The following is a 19228-nucleotide window of genomic DNA, read 5'->3' as shown; positions in this document are numbered from 1 at the left end:
ATCTTCAACTTCCTTGAAAATAATCATTGGATGAGTTAATTCCCTTTTCCTTTGAAAGCCCTTTTGATTAGGTTTTCATAACCGCAACATGTACATCTTCCCCAGCCTTTGTTAATTAAGTACAGTCTGTTCTTGGTTCAGGAATGTTACTCATTTTTTAACATATTTCCCAGTAATTAGGCTCCTACTTGTAGGGAGCTAACTTCTTTGACAAATGTTCACTTCCTAGATCCACTTTTGTCCTATTCATCCTTTGCCTTGACGAAAATACTACTCAAATCCCATTTTGCCCAAGACTATCATCTTTGACTGCCCTGTCTAGGTTTCTTCTAGCAGTATCAGAAGGTAGTAGTTGTCTAGCTGGATAGACCTCTTCTCTGGAGAGAAATTAGGCAACAGCCTCAGTGCCCTTTATCAGGGGAGTACCCAGGCTGCCTTTCTCCTCTGTGACCTCTCAGCTGCCTGGCCCTTCTCCAAAGGGCACTTTGCTTCCTCCCTGCATCTAAAAGGCTACCTCTCCCCTCCCCCCTCTTTTTTTTTTAATTTCTTACCTTCTGTCTTAGAATCAATACTGTGTATTCGTTCCAAGGCAGAAGAGCGGTAAGAAATAGGCAATAGGAGTTAAGGACTTGCCCAGGGTCACATAGCTGGGAAGTGTCTGAGGCCCAATTTGAACATAGGGCCTCCCATCTCTAGAACTGGCTTTCTGAATCACTGAATAACCCACCTGCATCCTAAAGGACCTTCTTCAGAAATAACCTCAGGTTTATTTTGGAGTTTCACTTATGTCAATACCTTTCCATTGTTCTTGGTGATCCCAAGTCGTGTTTCCACACTGGCTCTTAAAAGTTCCTCTGCTTTATCTTCCTCCCTCCTCTCCCCCCAAAGCATGGCCTCTCCTTATACTGGTGACTTTAGATGTGGAAAGATGCTTTTCATATTCCTTTGACTTCTCCTCAGGGAGGCCAATCAGCAGTCATTTGGACCTGGCTTCTAGAAATACCAGTGGTGCACACTTGCTCTTCATCACCTCATGATTCTTCTTGGGCTCCCTTGTCACTCACTGTTAGGAAAGCACTAGACTGCTTGAAAGTGGTATCTGCAGATGCCTTCACCCTCAGGTGACGGCATCTTCTTGTCTTACCTGCTTTGGTCTTCTGACAAGGTCTTGTTGGGTCCCTAAAAAGCTGACAGCTAAGGAAAGGAGTATCACTAATAGTCAGCTATAATATGCAGTAGCTACATGGTGAGTGTATTTGTTGTGAAGGAAATACTGGGGAAGGTATCAAGAAGCAACATTTTTTACTGCCTTGGAGGGACACATTCCTATTTTAGGTTTTTAAAAAGATGACTAAGAATGCAGCTAGTGAGGTGAGGGAGAGAGATCTTTCCAGACTTGGGGGACAAGCAGGAAATATGGGTTGTTAATAGTACAGTTGGATAGATTTGAGCCAGTTGAACTACCATAGCAAAAGTATTAATAAATGGATTAAAAAGTGTAGTATCCAAAAAACGGAAAGTAATAAATAGTCCCTCTGTTCTTTGTCTTGTCAGGACATGAATCCTATGTTGAATTTTTAAATGTCCAGGATAATGTCATATGAATAATATTAGAACTAAATAGGGATGTTTATGAAAATATAACCTGGAGATTAAAATTGGAGTGGAGACAGGGTGGAATAGATGTCCTCAAATATTTGAAAGAGTGTTATCCACAGGAGGGATTAGACTTATTCTTTGAGAATTCATTAAGACTCATAGGTAAAGGTTACAAGAAAGTTTATTTTGGCCGAGTAAAAGGAAGAACTTTCCTACAATTAGAGCTCTCAGAAAGTGAAGTAGACAACCTTGAAAGCAAATACTTAGGGTAGATATTCCTCAAGAATATCTCTATAGTGGAATGAGAGCCAGACCTAGAGACCAGAGACCCTAGGTTCAAATCTGGCCTCAGACACTTCCTACCTGTGTGACCCTGGGCAAGTCACTTAACCCCCATTGCCTAGCCCTTACTATTCTGCCTTGGACCCAATACATAGTATTCATTCTAAGGTGGAAGGTAAAGGTTTAAAATATATATATATATATATATATATATATATATATATATATCACCACCGTCACTTTGAACTCTGCAATTCTATTATTTCTGTCATAAGACTCACTGACTTCACCTTTGCAGTTGTTGGGTTTGGGAACTTTATTTCATTCATTTGTTTATTTTCATAAAAATGTAAAGACTTTAACTGTCAAAATCAAACTTCTTCCCAAGTTTTCTGGTTACCTGTTTTATATTCATGACTTATTTGATGAATAATGTGAGAATAGCAAACAAATCTGCACATGAATGCAGGTACTAAATGTATTTTCTCCAAGGTTCCATTTTAATCAGTTTCTTATTTGCCACCTATGGTGAAATTACATTGTCTAAATTAGTATGATAACCACTCAGATTCTTCACTTATTATTCAAGGTTTCTCTAACAGTATAGCCTTTAATATAATTTGACCTTTGATCATTGAAACATTTTGATATTTTTATTTTTTTTCCTTTTATTATTCATGTGAATTCAGCCAGAAAAGCACAACTTAATAGAGTTTTAAAAAACAAAATTCATTTTGTAGGCACTGTGAAGAAATGTGGCTTGTTGAAGATAATTCATGAGAAGTACAAAACCAATAAAAAAGTAGTGGATCCTGTCGTATCCAATTTCCTTCAGTCATTTGAAACCGCCATTGAATATAACAAAGAAGTTGAGCCCCTCCTAGGGAGGGCACAGGTGAGCCTGGTGCTGCAGCACTGTCTTGGGATGTGAGCATCTAGAGCATCTTTTGATGTCCCAATGTCTTACTCGCTGATACTTGGGCAGTGAGTAAGAACGTTAAATGAATTTATTCTCTAACTAGTGTATTTAGTACTTCGTAGAGAATAGGCTGAGGACAAGGGTGAAGTGGAAGATAGAGACTGGGCCATGGAGTCAGAAGGCCTTCAGTGTCTCTTAGAGAGTCCCATGGTCTCTCAATGCCAAGGCAAGGTTCTTTGAAGACTCTGAGTTGCTGATGGTTTCAGTGGAAGAACTTTCCACATAGAACATTCTAAAACCAATGAAATCTCAGACTGAACCCTCTTGTGAACTGTCCCAGTTGCCATCATGCACTCCTGTTCCCACCCCCTTTATTTTCTATTCCTTTCTGATAAGGATGCTACTGAATAAGGTGTTTATAACTTAGCAACCTTGGAGCACATAATTCACAGGTTTCAACAGAAAAAGTAAGGTTCCCTCAGATATAGAGAGTTTTACTCTAGAGCAGTGAAGTGTTTGTCATTGCCTCATACCAGCATCTGGAGAGGGTCTATATGCATTTTACTCTGGGCCAGACAGACTTTTTGTTACAAGCCTTTAGAACTTGAGGGAACAACAGAGAGTATCTAGACCAGTGGTGGCAAACCTTTTAGAGACTGAGTGCCCAAACTGTATGGGGTGGGGAGGGGAAAAGCCCTGCCCGGTATCTGTCTGACTTTCTAATAATGAACTCTGGTGAATTCTGTGCTGGGGTGATGGCACATGTACCCACAGAGAGGACTCTGAGTGCACCCTCTGGTATGTGTGCCATAGGTTCACCACCATGGTTCTAGCCCATTCCTCTCATGAAGTTGTGGGCCACAGGAGCAAAGAGATTTGTCTTAATTATTTCCTCTTTGCCAGGTTCCAGAATGGGTAAGCAACAGGGCTGTGATCTGAATCCATGTTCCATCATCCTTTCCAAAATCATCTCAGGACATTTTCTTTCCTCGTCAAATGAATCTTTCTAAAATAGCCCATAACTTTTGTGACTCCTAGGCTTAAGCAAGAACAGTAGGGCTCTATTGCCTAATTTATCAAATTTATAATCCCTTTCCTTTTAAAGTGCTCTGTAATCTAGCTTTCCCCTTATACCCTTCTGTCCCCTTATTCCAAACACAGACCTGCCTTTCTAGTCAGTCTCCCTTGAGTGCCATGTCAACTCTTCCCTCTTTGGCTTTGCTTAAACAAAAACTCATGTCCTTCAGTCTCAGATTCTTGCTTTCCTTCCCTTTGCCAGTCAGATTCCCACCCCTCCTTTAGTCATACCTTTTTGACCAGATTGAAAGGTCTTAAAAGACAGAGACTATATCTTCTGTCCTGTTCACATACTCTCTAGCTCCTGGCACTGTCCCAGGTATATATGCGGTACTTTCAAAAACACTTGTAATGGATGAATTTGCCTTTCCTTACTTAATGGATTCTGTGAGAGGGATATCATTTCACCACAGCTCTGTGACTGATGTGATAGTACTTAATATTGAGCAACATTATAAGTTCATCAACTTCTCTGTGAAAGGATAAGTAACTGTTTTCTCCATGCTACAAGACTGAGAAGATTAAGCTTGATAGAAAACTTTGAACTCCTTGAAGAAATGTTCCATACAGAGGTATCATTATCACCCTGATATTAGTTAAATTTATCCAGTAAACATTTAGATATGTCTTGAAGCCTATACTCAACACTAATTCCCTATTTTTCTATCCATTATGCTCATATCCTAAATGTACAAATATATGGTCTATTCACAGTATTGCATACTTCACTGGATTAAAAACTACATCTACTTCTTTTGCTTCTTTCTCCCTGTACTGTGTCTAGTATTTGGTTCTATTTCTAGTAGACACTCTAAATATTTTCACATCATTAAACCAAGACCCCAAAGTTCATATATCATAAATATCTTCTCCCTCACAGTCATATATTTATAGAAAACAAAAAGTGGAATATTTTTCACAGTCTAAGACATATTTCTGAGACTATGGTCACATGATGATTTGTGAAGCTGTTACACCTTAAAATAAGTTCTCATTGCTTTCCAAAAAAAATTTATAATTTGCAACTTAGTACTTTCTAATTAGGGAAGCTCACATCTAGTTTCTTACTGATTTTTTTTTCTTTAAATAAGTGATATAAGAGATGGATAAGAGAAGAAATGAAGTAGTCAGAGTTGAGAGGCTGTGGCATATTGGTTGATACAGGTGCTTCTGATAATTGCCCCTTAACACATGTTCATTTTTCTTTTGTAGGAAAATTTGAATCCCTTGGTAGTCTTGAACTTATTTAAAAGAATCCCAGCTGAAGATATTCCTCTCCTTCTAATGAACCCAGAAGCAGGGAAACCTTCTGACTTGATTCTCACACGCCTTTTGGTGCCTCCTTTGTGCATCAGGCCCTCTGTTGTGAGCGATCTGAAGTCTGGCACAAATGAAGACGACTTGACCATGAAACTGACAGAAATCATCTTCCTTAATGATGTTATCAAAAAGGTTTGTGCTGCACATTTGTATTCAGAGAGAGAGAGAGTGTGTGTTCCTGTGTTACTTGAACAATCTGGCAGGATTAGAACATGTTTATTTAACACTAGAAATTACTGTACTTTTTTTTTAACCCCTACCTTTGCTCTCAGTATCTATTCTAAGACAAAAGAGCAAGGGTTAGGCAATCAGGGTAAAGTGATTCACCCAGGGGAGCACAGCTAGGAAGTTTCTGAGATAAGAAACCAAGCGTTCTATCCACTGTGGGCCCTGAAATCATTGTACTTTTACTTAAGCTCTTCTGATTTTTAGCATCGGATATCAGGTGCCAAAACACAAATGATCATGGAAGATTGGGACTTCCTGCAGCTCCAATGTGCCCTCTACATCAATAGTGAACTCTCAGGTATACCTCTCAATATGGCACCCAAGAAATGGACCAGAGGTTTTGTTCAGCGTTTGAAAGGAAAGCAGGGTAGGTCTTATTTTTTCTTCTCTTTCCCAGTTCGATAACATGTACATTTATTATGAGCTTGCCATGTGTCAGGCACCAAGCAGGGAATTCAAATCCAAATAAAAAAGGCAATCCCGCAGGGGCAGCTGAGTGGCTCAGTGGATTGAGAATTAGGCCTAGAGATGGGAGGTCCTAGGTTCAAATCTGACCTCAAGCACTTCCCAACTGTGTGACCCTGGGCAAGTCACTTAACCCCCGGTGCCTAACCCTTACCACTCTTCTGCCTTGGAGCCAATATACAGTATTGACTCCAAGATGGAAGCTAAGGGTTTAAAAAAAAAGAAAAAAGGCAATCCCTACTCTCAAGGAACTTATATCCAAATAGGGGAAGGCATCACCTCTAAGGGAATTGGAAAATGGCGAGTGGTAGTGTCGTAGGTACCTGGGCAAGGCATGGTGACTGGGGAGCTAGTGTTATAGTCCAGAGCAAAGAGTGGAACTAAGAGGGGCAGAGGCATTTGCAGGAAATGTAAGCTGTTGGAGAAGTGGTAGTACAGCACTTTTAGTTCTGGGTGGGGGACCAAGTCTGGGAACTAGGAGAATGTAAGTGCTTTATTAAATAGTATTTGCCATTTCTATAAGAGCCAGGTTGGATATGTGAACATATACCAGATAGTAATTATAGTTGGAAAAAAAGAAACTACTACATAAACTTGAGCCTTTCCTCTATTTTTATTTAAGGTCGTTTTAGAGGAAATCTCTCTGGAAAAAGAGTAGACTTTTCTGGCAGGACAGTCATCTCACCTGACCCCAATCTCCGAATAGATGAAGTAGCCGTGCCAGTTCATGTGGCCAAAATATTAACTTTTCCTGAGAAGGTGAGTGCTGTCAAACTACTTACTTCACTTGTTTTTCTTTTAAAAAGTCATTCACTGTTTTGTGCTTAAGGGAAATATCTGGTGGGTTTCAGAATGACATGTATTATTGTTAACTCTATATTATGGTCATAATAGAGTACTTTTAATAATGAACTAAATAATATCTGTGGAATAATCCTGGGAAAATGTAATGCACTTCTTCCCTGGTGGTTCACAATTAGCCCCAGACCTAGAAACATGTTTGAAAGAGCCTACTAAGAATCCTTATCACTTAGTTCTCCATTAAAATTGCTAGGGTTTTCTTTGGTACCAGTCTTCATGTCATGCAAAAAAAAAAAATTGAATTTGTGATGCTGGAGCCATGCATTTAATACTTTTTAGTAAGAAATATATTGTAAAGATTAAAATTTAGGGGAGATGGGGAGACTGAGGCAGGTAGAAATTAGTTTCTCTCTGCAAGGAGTATTATATTTTTTTAGAGGTTTATTGGAAGATTAAGGATTAAAGAAAATACAGGGTAAGAAACACGTGTCCAGGCCATAGAGTGGCCTAGACACAACCTCACCTACATTATGAAAAAAAGCCAGGCCTGCCCCAAAACGGAAGTCCAAGAGCGAGAAAAGAGCCCTCAAAAGCCTTTGAATCAGCTTAAATACCTTCTCGATCTCGGCCCAGGTGAGATTACAAGGCATTCTGGGGAAGTGGAGCAAAGGCTTGTGGGGATTGTAGTCCTGTATTCAAGTCTATTTTTTACAATATACAATAAACTTTTCACTAGACAACTTGGCCCACTTTTCAACGAGTTCAGGTAGTGAACTGCCTGGGGGATTCTTTTTTTTCTAATTATTATTTCCTTAGACCATTCATAAAAAAAAACTCAGAATTTCTTTGTTTCCCCCCACGTTGTCCTTCAGGTAAATAAAGCGAACATTAATTTTATGAGGAAACTTGTTAGAAATGGTCCTGAAGTTCACCCAGGAGCCAACTTCATTCAGCAACGACACATGCAAATGAAAAGGTACTGCCTTTTGGATTAGATTTTTCTGCCTTTTGATGGCTAAAGTTTTATAACTGAAGTGTTATAATATTCAGCCATAGAACTTAATTTTAGAAATTGGAATTTTCCATTTCCTCATTGGGTCTCATGAAATTTGTGCTATATTTGCACTTAAGAATTTTTTAATATTGAAATATGATGTTAGTGCTTTATTTGCCCTGTGACAAAAAGTGTAACATTTACCATCTTTGGCCTTTGAATATATATATGTAGCTCAGTTATTCATTTGTGAATTTTTTTTTTAATTCAAACAGTGAAAATATAATAGTGTACTACCAGTACACAAAAGCTAATTCTTCTGAATTCTTATATAGTCAGAGCATGTTTCATTTGCTTTGCTTTTCCAAAGTGGGTGCACTCCAGGCTACTTGTACTTTCCTCTTGGTAGACTTCATATGCAAAAAAAATCAAGGGATAGGCCATTCTTGGTTCTCTCTTAAGCTTTGATATTGTGGGGGGAAAGGGTCTTTCTCAGAAATCTTGATTTTTGTCCCAAGGTTTCTAAAGTATGGAAATCGGGAGAAGATGGCTCAGGAGCTCAAGTTTGGTGACATCGTAGAGAGACATCTCATAGATGGTGACGTTGTGTTATTTAATCGGCAGCCATCACTACACAAATTGAGCATCATGGCTCACTTAGTGAGTATAGGGTTACTCTCAATTTTCTTTTCATTGGAATCTCAACACATTTTCAAAACTTTTCCCTTCCCTTCCCTCTTAGTTTTCTGAAGCTTCAGTTTCTCTTCAGTTCTGTGAATCTTGACAGCACAGTGTTATTTTTAGGCCGTAAATACAGAGACTAGTTAAAAAATGTAATTGGAATGATCTCATGGACCAAAGGGCACAAAGAAACTATGTATGAAATACCAGAAAATTTACTTTACTTCCTGAAATTTTTAAATTTTAATAAGCTCAGAAGCCATGGTTCTTGAAATGATTTCTCTTAGTACTCCATTAACTAAGGCATTGGCTTCCTTATTTATTATAATTGGTTTCAGAATGACAGTGGTAATTTTTTAAAAAAGATTTAAAGGGGAAAATTTAAAGTGCAACTTTTAATTCATAAGATATTCACAAACTCTTATGTCTTCGAAGAAGTTAAATTTATAAACTGCACATATTCTGTAAAGGGTTGCATAAGCAGCCTTTTAAAGCCTTTGGGGGAGAATTGGGTTTTTGAAGTAGATGATACAAAACCACAAAAAAACAGTTTTAATATATGTGTAGACTTATGGTTTAGTGGGTGGGGTGGGGCTGTTGGGATTTTTAAAAACCCTTACCTTACATCATAGAATAAAATGTGTATTAGTTCTAAGGCAGAAGAGTAGCAAGGGCTAGGCAATGGGGCAATGGGGGTTAAGTGACAGGGTCTCATAGCTAGGAAGTGTCCGAGTCAGATTTGAACCCAGGACCTTCTTTTCTCCAGACCTGGCTTTCTATCCACAGAGCCACCTACCTGCCCCCCAGGGTGGAAGTGTTTTAATTTTTTTGTGAGCATTTCAATTATCATACCAAATAATGGCAAATTCACATTCTATTTGAATTTAATAGACTTCCTTAGACCTTGAAAATTGTTATTGGGAATTGTGGTTTAATGGGAAGAAAGCTAGATTTGGAATAGGAGGATCCAAGTTTGTGCTTCTCACTCCTCATGTGTCTTGGAGCAATGCCAGGTCAAGCTCTTTGAGTGAACCTCCATCTCCTGTAAATCTCCTGTATCACTGTAAAGTGATAGGAGTTGGACTAAATGAACTTCCAGGTCCATTCCAGCTTTGAACTTTTATTAGAGTTCTACAAATGAAAATGTTATCTAACTAACCTCTGTGACTTCATAAAATAGCCAGAAATCCAATTCTGAGAGCAAAGCATCCCATTTTTTAGGAAATCATTTGAAGATGAACTCATTTAGTCCAAAAGAAAAATATCATTCACACAGAACCTCCTTTCTTTTTTGTAGGCAAGAGTAAAACCACACCGAACCTTCAGATTTAATGAATGTGTCTGTACACCCTACAATGCTGATTTTGATGGAGATGAAATGAACCTTCATTTGCCTCAAACTGAAGAAGCTAAAGCAGAGGCTCTTGTTCTGATGGGGGTAAATGGATGCCAATATTTGTCCAGAAGTGAAGGGATGAAGAGTAGGGCATCTTACCTGGAAGACCATGACTTTTTGGCATGGACTCCTTGAAAGGTTTTCTTTGGAAGCAGACATTAATCCAGGGGATCCACATAGTTTCTCTTCCTACTTTACCTATTAATTGGTTTTAACCTTTAATTCTCCTCATTTCTTCTCCCTATGTAAAATTGGTTGGTTATTTTCATTGTAAACCATGGCCCACACTTGGTTAGGATTTGGAGGTTTATCAGAAATAGCGTTCTTCTTCCTCACCACCATCATTACAGATGGATTTCTCCAAGAAAATATAGCAAAATGGCAATAAAGATAATAAAACCTAAATTTTTCTTTGTTGTAGTTCAGATCTATGATTTTATTGAGATAGGAATTCCTAGTGAGAAAACTCTCTCCCAGTGTAGATCATCTACTCATAGTCTTAAGAGACTTACCTGGGACTCTTAAGAGGTTAAGTCATTTGCCCAGAGTCACAGTCACACACCCACATCTTCCTTTCTGATGCTGGCTCTTTGTCTGTTGGGCTGTGCCTACTGCCTCTCCTCATTTGTATATCTTCATTTATAGAGTATTATTAGGGAATAAGATGTCCCATATGAATTAACTCTCCATATAACTTAAATATGTTCTTCTAACCTCTAATATTGTTTTATTTGAATTGTTAGAACTTATTCTACAATACATTCTTTGCTTCTCTGCCTTCTAAAAGAATCTACTATGATAAGAACTTTTTTGATGATAGTTTAATTACATTGTCATTGAGCATTATTTATTATCTAGTGATGCCCTCAGAAGTCATTAATGTATATAGATTTTTTTAAACCTTCACAAAATGGCTCCAACCTATGAAGGTGTTTAGTTCTTAAGCCTTTTTTTCCTAGTGTTAACTGCTTCCTCCTCTCTGCCCTTTGTTACCCTATGCACTTGCCTTTAACAGCACCCTCTTATCCTGTCATGTTCTGAACTTTTAGTCGCACTTTCCCACTAATGGACATTACATGATTCTAACTGACTGCTTCTCATTCACTGTGGTTTGGAGAATGAAATAATTAAGCTTGTTAGTCTTGTGTATAAAAAGAATTAAGTAGACTCTGAGTGAAGACCTTAGGGACTTGTCTATGTTTAAAAAGCACATCATGTCTTTGTGTTCGCTTTTGGAGTTCTTAGTGGCGGCCTAACCCCAACCCAAATTAAGGTTAGAGGCAAATGGACCTTGAGATAAACGAGCTAGATAGGCGTTACTATTTGGAAAACTGGACATTTACTGTGCTTTTCCAATAGGGAATGTAACATGGATTTTAAGCAATTCCAGTAACTAAGACTGATGCCTTTGTTGCAGGAATATTCCTTGCTAACAGTACTGTAGATAGCAGTATTTCATTATTCAAAGAATTGATTTGGGGGGATGTTGCCTAAGGAGTAGATGACAAGTAGTTAAGCAATATGGGAAAAAGAAAGTGTTCCTTTTGTAAACCCTTTGAGGAATTGTTGCAGATGATTCTAACATTGGGTGAATTATGATGTGCTTGATCTTTGACTCTTTTAGACAAAAGCAAACCTGGTAACACCAAGAAATGGGGAACCACTCATTGCTGCTATTCAGGATTTCTTAACAGGTGTGTCAGGTGCAGTACATTTGGGGAAGAAGGGGGAACTATACCTAAGCATGTGATATTGTAAGCTGTTCAAAGGGATTCATTTTTGTAAAAACTATTTTCAAAATAATAAGAGCCACCAAATGTTTGAGCTAAAACAAACCATACAGATTATTCTCATTCCCTCATTTTACAGACTGGGAAACTGGCCAAGAGAGGGAAAGTGATTTGCCCAGTGTCACAAAACTAGAGAATGGGTGAACTGCTGCTGAAACCCAAGTCCTATGACTCCTGCTTGAGTGTCTTAGTGGTAGGAATAGTTATTAAGTATATCCAGAAACAATCTTTGCTAAAGTTTTGCATTTGTTTTTCTTCACTTATTAGGAAAGTATTTCATAAAATGTAAAGTAGAGGCAGCTTGGTGGCTCAGTGGATTGAGAGCCCAAGCCTAGAAATGGCAAGTCCTAGGTTCAAATCTGTCTTCAGATTCTTCCTAGCTGTGTGACTCTGGGCAAGTCACTTAACTCCCATTGCTTAGCTCTTACCACTCTTCTGCCTTAGAACCAGTACACATTTTACTCTAAGATGGAAGATACGGGTTTAAAAAAAAAATACATATATATATATATATATATATAAATAGGGGGCAGCTGGGTAGCACAGTGGATTGAGAACCAGTCCTAGAGACGGGAGGTCCTAGGTTCAAATCTGGCTTCAGCCACTTCCCAGATGTGTGACCCTGGGCAAGTCACTTGACCCCCATTGCCTAGCCCTTACCACTCTTCTGCCTTGGAGCCAATATACAGTATTGACTCCAAGACGGAAGGTAAGGGTTTATAAAAAAAAAAAAAATATATATATATATATATATATATATATATATATATATATATATATATATATAAAAATGAAATGAAATGTAAAGCACCACATAAATATCAGCTGTTAATTAGTAGGTTTATCAGTACAGATGCCTCCAGCATTTTTTCTTTTAATCACTTCCAAAATTTATCTTTAAATATGATCAGTGTGGGTTGCTTTGGGGTTGTTGTTGGTTTTTGTTTTTTTGCTAACTACTATCTTTTATATTTTAAATTCTTCTAGGTGCCTATCTTCTTACATCTTTTATATTTTAAATTCTTCTAGGTGCCTATCTTCTTACACTTAAAGATACTTTCTTTGATCGAGCTAAAGCTTGTCAGATCATTGCTTCCATTCTAGTTGGCAAGGATGAGAAGATTAAAGTTCGCCTTCCACCCCCAACAATTCTAAAGGTTGGTTTCTAGAACTGTTGACTCTTGTATGCATTTATTGTTAGATTGTATATAGCCTAAACCTGTAAAGTAGATCTGAGCTGAGCTGTAACTGAGGGATTTAAACTTGAAGCCAACTTGACTGGTGTAATAAATTCATGATTACTTTATTTGACAAATGTGATAAACTCTTTAAGTCGATGATTCTTTATCCTGATGTTTCCTATTTTCAGCCTGTTACCCTGTGGACTGGGAAACAAGTCTTCAGTCTCATCCTTCAGCCCAGTGATGAGAATCCTGTGAGAGCCAACCTTCGAACAAAGGGCAAGCAGTACTGCGGCCGTGGAGAGGATCTCTGTGTTAATGACTCCTGTGAGTTAAGCTAACACTTGCATTTTAATATGCACAGACTAGGGAGGGGAAAGGGTCAGTGTTCTTTCATTTAGAAAATTAGTTTGAAAGGGAGATATTTGAAAGTTTTTCTGAGTCCTTAGACATTTTTTTTTTGCATTCCTGCTGTTAGACCACCATCCTGCAAATCTTAGAGAAGACTACCGAATTACATCTCACAGTTAATGTATTTTCCACAAAATACACAATTGTCATAAACATCAACAACTTCTTAATGCTCACCCACCTATAGTCTGGAATTGACAGGACAGTATAGTTTATAATATTTGTGTTTAATAGTTTTTTGTTATTGCCTAAAAACAGAAATTGACAAAGATTACTCTGTGTTTTCCCATGATTTTCATGGACTTTAGTTCAAATGAAATTATAAACCTTAAAAGTAAGGCTTGAGCTCAAGGTGCATATTGTTAGCACACATGACTAATTAAAAAGAAAAAGAGGACTAGGAAGAATCCTGGGTTTGGAGTCAGGATCTGGATTTTAAATCTGCTTATTACATGTATGGCCTGTGTCTCTGGGAGTCATTTTCTTCGACTGTAAGATGGAGGTGTAATAGAGTCTATAAAGCAGCTGCCATAGAAATGAAGAAAACTTGAGTCAAAATCTGCCATAGTATAGTTTCAGTCTGAAATGGCAACTGGATTATAAACATGGTGGTGTTGCCAATGTAATCCAGAGAATCAAAAATCATGCTGGTCATTTTGCTATAGAGGATGTCATATACCCAGAATCCAATAATGGCTGCAAGTACATCTGCTCCACAGACTATTTGCTTAAACATTTTTTCTGCTTTTTCTTAGGGATTGTAAAGTTCAGTCTTTTAGGGTGCCAATCTGTAATAGATGATATTTTGAGGGTATATTTGATGGATACTAGATAACTAATGGATCAGATAATTATCTTCTTTTTGCCTAACCTCCTCCCTTTTGTACCTCCCTCTTCAGAAGCCTTTCAGCCTCCCGTCCCCCTTTCTTCAGTCTTCTTCAAGTCACTCAGTGGGAGCTGTGAGGTTTCAATGAAATAGTTCTTAATCTTCTTTGTCAAGTAAGGGTTTATTGGGGAAAACAGGAAAGGTGGAAGATAAGGTAAGAGGGTTGGAGGTTTCCCTATTGTCTACAGTGAGTCTTAGAGAAATGGCAATTCAGTCACTAGCATGAAACAGAACCAGTCAGAAAGAGATATAAGGATTACTGTTCTTCTTCCTTCAAATCAGCCAGGCCACCTCCAGCTTGATTATCCCAAGTCCCAGAGATAAACCCAGCTTCTTCCTTCACATCAGCCAGAAAGCCAAAGACCTAGAAAAAGTCCAGCCGTTGGACTCCAAACTGCTTTTCCTGGTCACATTCCAAAATGGAATCTTCATTTGACTGACAGATGACCCATCTCCAGCTTCAGTCCTTTGCATACATTTTCTTATAATTTCTCTCTTCTCACCCTACACCAAGATAAATTCAAAATGGGTGAATGACTTGAACATAAAGAAGGAAACTATAAGAAAATTAGGTGAACACAGAATAGTATACATGTCAGACCTTTGGGAAGGGAAAGACTTCAAAACCAAGCAAGAATTAGAAAGAGTTACAAAATGCAAAATAAATAATCTGGATTACATCAAATTAAAAAGTTTTTGTACAAACAAAACCAATGTAACCAAAATCAAAAGGGTAGCAACAAATTGGGAAACAATCTTCATAAAAACCTCTGACAAAGGTTTAATTACTCAAATTTATAAAGAGCTACATCAATTGTACAAAAAATCAAGCCATTCTCCAATTGACAAATGGGCAAGGGACATGAACAGGCAGTTCGCAGCCAAAGAAATCAAAACTATTAATAAGCACATGAAAAAGTGCTCTACATTTCTTATAATCAGAGAGATGCAAATCAAAACAACTCTGAGTTTTCACCTCACACCTAGCAGATTGGCTAACATGACAGCTATGGAAAGTAATGAATGCTGGAGGGGATGTGGCAAAGTAGGGACATTAATTCATTGCTGGTGGAGTTGTGAATTGATCCAACCATTCTGGAGGGCAATTTGGAACTATGCCCAAAGGGCGATAAAAGACTGTCTGCCCTTTGATCCAGCCATAGCACTGCTGGGTTTGTACCCCAAAGAGATAATAAGGAAAAAGACTTGTAGAAGAATATTCATAGCTGTGCTCTTTGTGGTGGCCAAAAATTGGAAAACGAGGGGATGCCCGTCAATTGGGGAATGGCTGAACAAATTGTGGTATATGTTGGTGATGGAATACTATTGTGCTCAAAGGAATAATAAAGTGGAGGAGTTCCATGGTGACTGGAACAACCTCCAGGAAGTGATGCAGAGCGAAAGGAGCAGAACCAAAAAAACATTGTACACAGAGACTGATACATTGTGGTACAATTGAAGGTGATGGACTTCTCCATTAGTATCAATGCAATGTCCCTGAACAATCTGCAGGGATCTAAAAAAAATACTACCCACAAGCAGAGGATAAACTGTGGGAGTAAAAACACCGATGAAAAGCAACTGCTTGACTATAGGGTTGGAGGGGATAAGACTGAGGAGAGACTCTAAATGAACACTATAATGCAAATTCCAACAACAGGGAAATGGGTTCGAGTCAAGAACACATGTGATAACCAGTGGAATTGTGTGTCGGCTATGGGAGAGGGAAAGGTGGGGGGGGGAGGAAAAGAAAATGATCTTTGTGTTTCCCGTGAATAATGTATGGAAACGACCAAATAAAATAATGTTTAAAAAAATTTAAAAAAATAATTTCTCTCTTCTCCACAGAGGGTTAAACAAGATGTCTCACTCTAAATCCATTATTCTCTGTGGCCTTCTTCATTAAAGCCACATTCTGCTTTTTCCAGGATTTGAATTTCAGGATTTTTCCAAGGATTTGAATTTCATGTCCTGGAAGGTTGTCTGAGAGTCACCTGCCCTCTCCTCGTTTTAAAGTAATAATTAATATTTTGAAGGCTCCTGGAGAAATCACACTGTGTGATCTTTGAAATGTTGGACTCTCTCCTTATCTGTTTGTAGTTCCTTTTTCCAAGGTTGGACAGTAGAATTGCTTTTAGTTTTTAACAAACTGGTCAGACCATAAAATCCTTTTCTTCCTCCCCACCCCAAAGACAACCTCTGAGAACACTCTGGTCTTCTTGCAGATGTGACCATCCAGAACAGTGAATTAATGAGTGGCAGCATGGACAAAGGAACTTTAGGATCAGGATCCAAGAATAACATCTTTTACATTTTGCTGAGAGATTGGGGGCAGACTGAAGCTGCCGATGCAATGTCCCGGCTCGCGAGGCTGGCACCTGTTTATCTGTGTGAGTATTTAAAAATTCCTCATAGGAATCAATGTGAATAACAAATAATTCACACATTAAACCTTCACACTGGAAAGCTAAACAAAGTGACAAATGGAAAGCTGCCATGCTCACAGTTTTAGTAGTGTTGCTTTCTTCAAAAGTGAATTTGGATAAATTATTCTTGTCTATCACTAGAATCAGCTGAACATTCACTTATTTCCCTCTAAATTTGGATTTACCTTTTTTAAAATTGCAAGATATTTGGTGAATTGATGACTGCATAGTATTCAATAAATAAGATTCATGGCATCTTTACCATCTTTTCTGCACTGTAGCTAACCGAGGCTTCTCGATTGGGATTGGTGATGTCACACCAGGTCAGGGACTGCTTAAGGCCAAGTATGAATTACTGAATGCTGGCTACAAAAAATGCGATGAATATATTGAGGCCTTGAATACAGGCAAACTGCAGCAGCAGCCTGGGTGCACTGCAGAGGAGACATTAGAGGTAAGTGGGTTGAGGATTCATCTCTGCTTCTATTTGGTACATTGTAGACCTCTGATTAGTGAATGTAGTGGCTAGGAAGGAGGTCTTTTAGGTTAATGATTCTGAAGAGACATGGTACAACCAAAGAAGCACTGTTCTCCAGTGGTCATTAGACCTGGATTCTAGTCCTAACTCTCAGTTATAGCTTTGGGCTATTCACTTTACCTGTTAAAGATCTCAATTTCCTGATGTGGACAAAGGGAACTAAATTTATTTCTAAGTTAGGATTTATGTCCCTTCAGTTTCTAACATCCAAGGTCAAGAGACCTTAGATATTTGTTCATTTGGCCACTTGGTATTGCTTATGTTTCATCTGAGTTTGGGTGGGGGGGGTCCATTCTGAAATTCTTTCTTAGCATTTGTGGTCCATCTTCAGCTTGGACACATCAGCTTATCATGACTGTAGAAGCAGACACTACTGCTTTTGGAAATGGACAGTTTTTGAAAGACTGGAAAACAACCTGTTTTTTCTAATCACATTACCAGCTATCACCTAGATTTGGTTAACTGGCAGGTGTTAACATTCTGATGAAATGTTCTTTAAATATAGCATAGCTTTTGGTTTTCCTCTCTCCCTCCCCCCTTTTCGGACAATATTTTACACTAGAAAAGCACTTGATGGCTTCCACTGTGGAAGAATTTCCCCAAATCACAAATACTTGATTAATTCATCTTAATTGTCCATTTCTGGAGCATATTTATGCACTAGATATCCACTAGATCTTTTTTAAAGGTTGGATTAAAATATATAGAGATAATTCACTGTTTCAGTTTGGTTTCTGTAAAGGTCAGTTTTAGAATTTTTCACACTCATAGCTTATATGTTATACCCAATATCCATAGCTTAGTGTTATATCCAAATCCATATGTGTCTCTTTTTGTGGAAATCCTAGGCTTTAATCCTTAAGGAACTCTCTGTAATCCGAGACCATGCTGGCAGTGCTTGCCTCCGAGAGCTGGATAAAAGCAACAGCCCCCTGATCATGGCCCTTTGTGGTTCAAAAGGTAAGTCCACCAGGAAAAGGGCTTCTTGGCAATTCTCTTGAAGTGATTCCCATTTTTGGTGCTTTACAGTTTGAAGACAAAATATACAACTTTCTTAAGTATTAATTTTTAAGAATGGAGTAGGGGAAGATTAGCTACTTTGCTTGTAAGGAATTTAAGATAATATCCAAGTATTACTGTAGTTATAAGTATTAAAAAAGTCTCTTTAAACAAAATTTTGCTCAGAAACCTGAAGGTGGTGTATCTTTTTTAAAATTCAATTTTATTTTCCATTCTGAATTCTCTTCCTCCTTTCCCTCCCCTACCCACTGAGAAAATAAGAAAAACAAAGCCCATTACAAATATTTATTGTCATGCAAAAGAAATTCCTGCATTAGTCATTTCCCCTCCAAAATTTTTTTAATTTGCTTCATTTTCCCCTCTCAGTCTGTCAGCTATCTGGAAGTGAATAGCATGTTTCATCATGAGACCTTTGGAATTATGATTGGTCGTTGTGTCAATCAGAGTTACAAACTTTCAGAGTTGTTTTTCTTTTTCATTATTGGTGACTTTTTTATAAATTGTCCTCCTGGTTCTGCTCACTTCTCTTTGCACCAGCTCCCTTTGCACCCAGTTTTCTCAGAAACCATCCCTTGCATCATTTGTAGCACAAGAGTATTCCATCACAATCAAAACCACAACTTGTTCAGCCATTCCCCAGTTGATGGACACCTTCTCAGTTTCTAGTTTTTTTGTCATCATAAAAAGATCGACTATTAATATTTTTCTAGTGAGCCCTTTTCTCCTTTTATTTCTTTGAGTATAATAATATCAAATAACTGTCTCAGTTGGGCTAAAGGATATTCATAGTGTTGATAGCTTTTTGCACATAGTTCCAAATCTGCAGATATATCTTAACTTTAACTTGAGTGTTTTTAAAAATACAGAATTAAAATATCTTTTTTAATCAGAGATTACCTAGGCTTCATATTGGATTCCTAACTTGTTTTCTCTAGGTTCTTTCATTAATATATCACAAATGATTGCTTGTGTGGGACAGCAAGCCATCAGTGGTTCTCGAGTGCCAGATGGTTTTGAGAATAGGTCCTTACCTCACTTTGAGAAGCATTCCAAGGTAAGCATGAATAGACCAGCTGAGGTTCAAGAAAACCCATCAGGAACTTAGACTGAGGTCTGTGATAGGTGACAGTGGTTTAAATATATCAGCTATTCATAAGTTCTGTTCCTAGCCATAAATCTGATAGGTTATGTGTTCCCTCTCCTGTCTCTAGGCC

General features: G+C 38.1%; 1 protein-coding gene across 2 annotated transcripts in view; it reads left to right on the top strand.

Annotated features, from left to right (window-relative positions):
* Positions 1 to 19228, top strand: part of POLR3A (RNA polymerase III subunit A) — a 58514-nt gene that overhangs the window by 6834 nt on the left and 32452 nt on the right. For both annotated transcript variants that reach the window (XM_001364725.5, XM_007478458.3), the window contains exons 5-18: positions 2622 to 2776; positions 5090 to 5329; positions 5630 to 5792; positions 6513 to 6649; positions 7564 to 7667; positions 8204 to 8345; positions 9664 to 9804; positions 11387 to 11456; positions 12582 to 12709; positions 12922 to 13060; positions 16256 to 16420; positions 16738 to 16910; positions 17843 to 17954; positions 18950 to 19068. In XM_001364725.5, the coding sequence (XP_001364762.1) occupies positions 2622 to 2776; positions 5090 to 5329; positions 5630 to 5792; positions 6513 to 6649; positions 7564 to 7667; positions 8204 to 8345; positions 9664 to 9804; positions 11387 to 11456; positions 12582 to 12709; positions 12922 to 13060; positions 16256 to 16420; positions 16738 to 16910; positions 17843 to 17954; positions 18950 to 19068 (1988 nt within the window). The remainder of the gene's footprint in view (positions 1 to 2621; positions 2777 to 5089; positions 5330 to 5629; positions 5793 to 6512; positions 6650 to 7563; positions 7668 to 8203; positions 8346 to 9663; positions 9805 to 11386; positions 11457 to 12581; positions 12710 to 12921; positions 13061 to 16255; positions 16421 to 16737; positions 16911 to 17842; positions 17955 to 18949; positions 19069 to 19228) is intronic.

Source organism: Monodelphis domestica, chromosome 1 (genome assembly GCF_027887165.1).
Source record: "Monodelphis domestica isolate mMonDom1 chromosome 1, mMonDom1.pri, whole genome shotgun sequence".
Lineage (NCBI taxonomy): Eukaryota > Metazoa > Chordata > Mammalia > Didelphimorphia > Didelphidae > Monodelphis > Monodelphis domestica.
The sequence above is the reverse complement of the archived record's forward strand: the minus strand, read 5'-3'. Positions and strand labels throughout refer to the sequence as shown.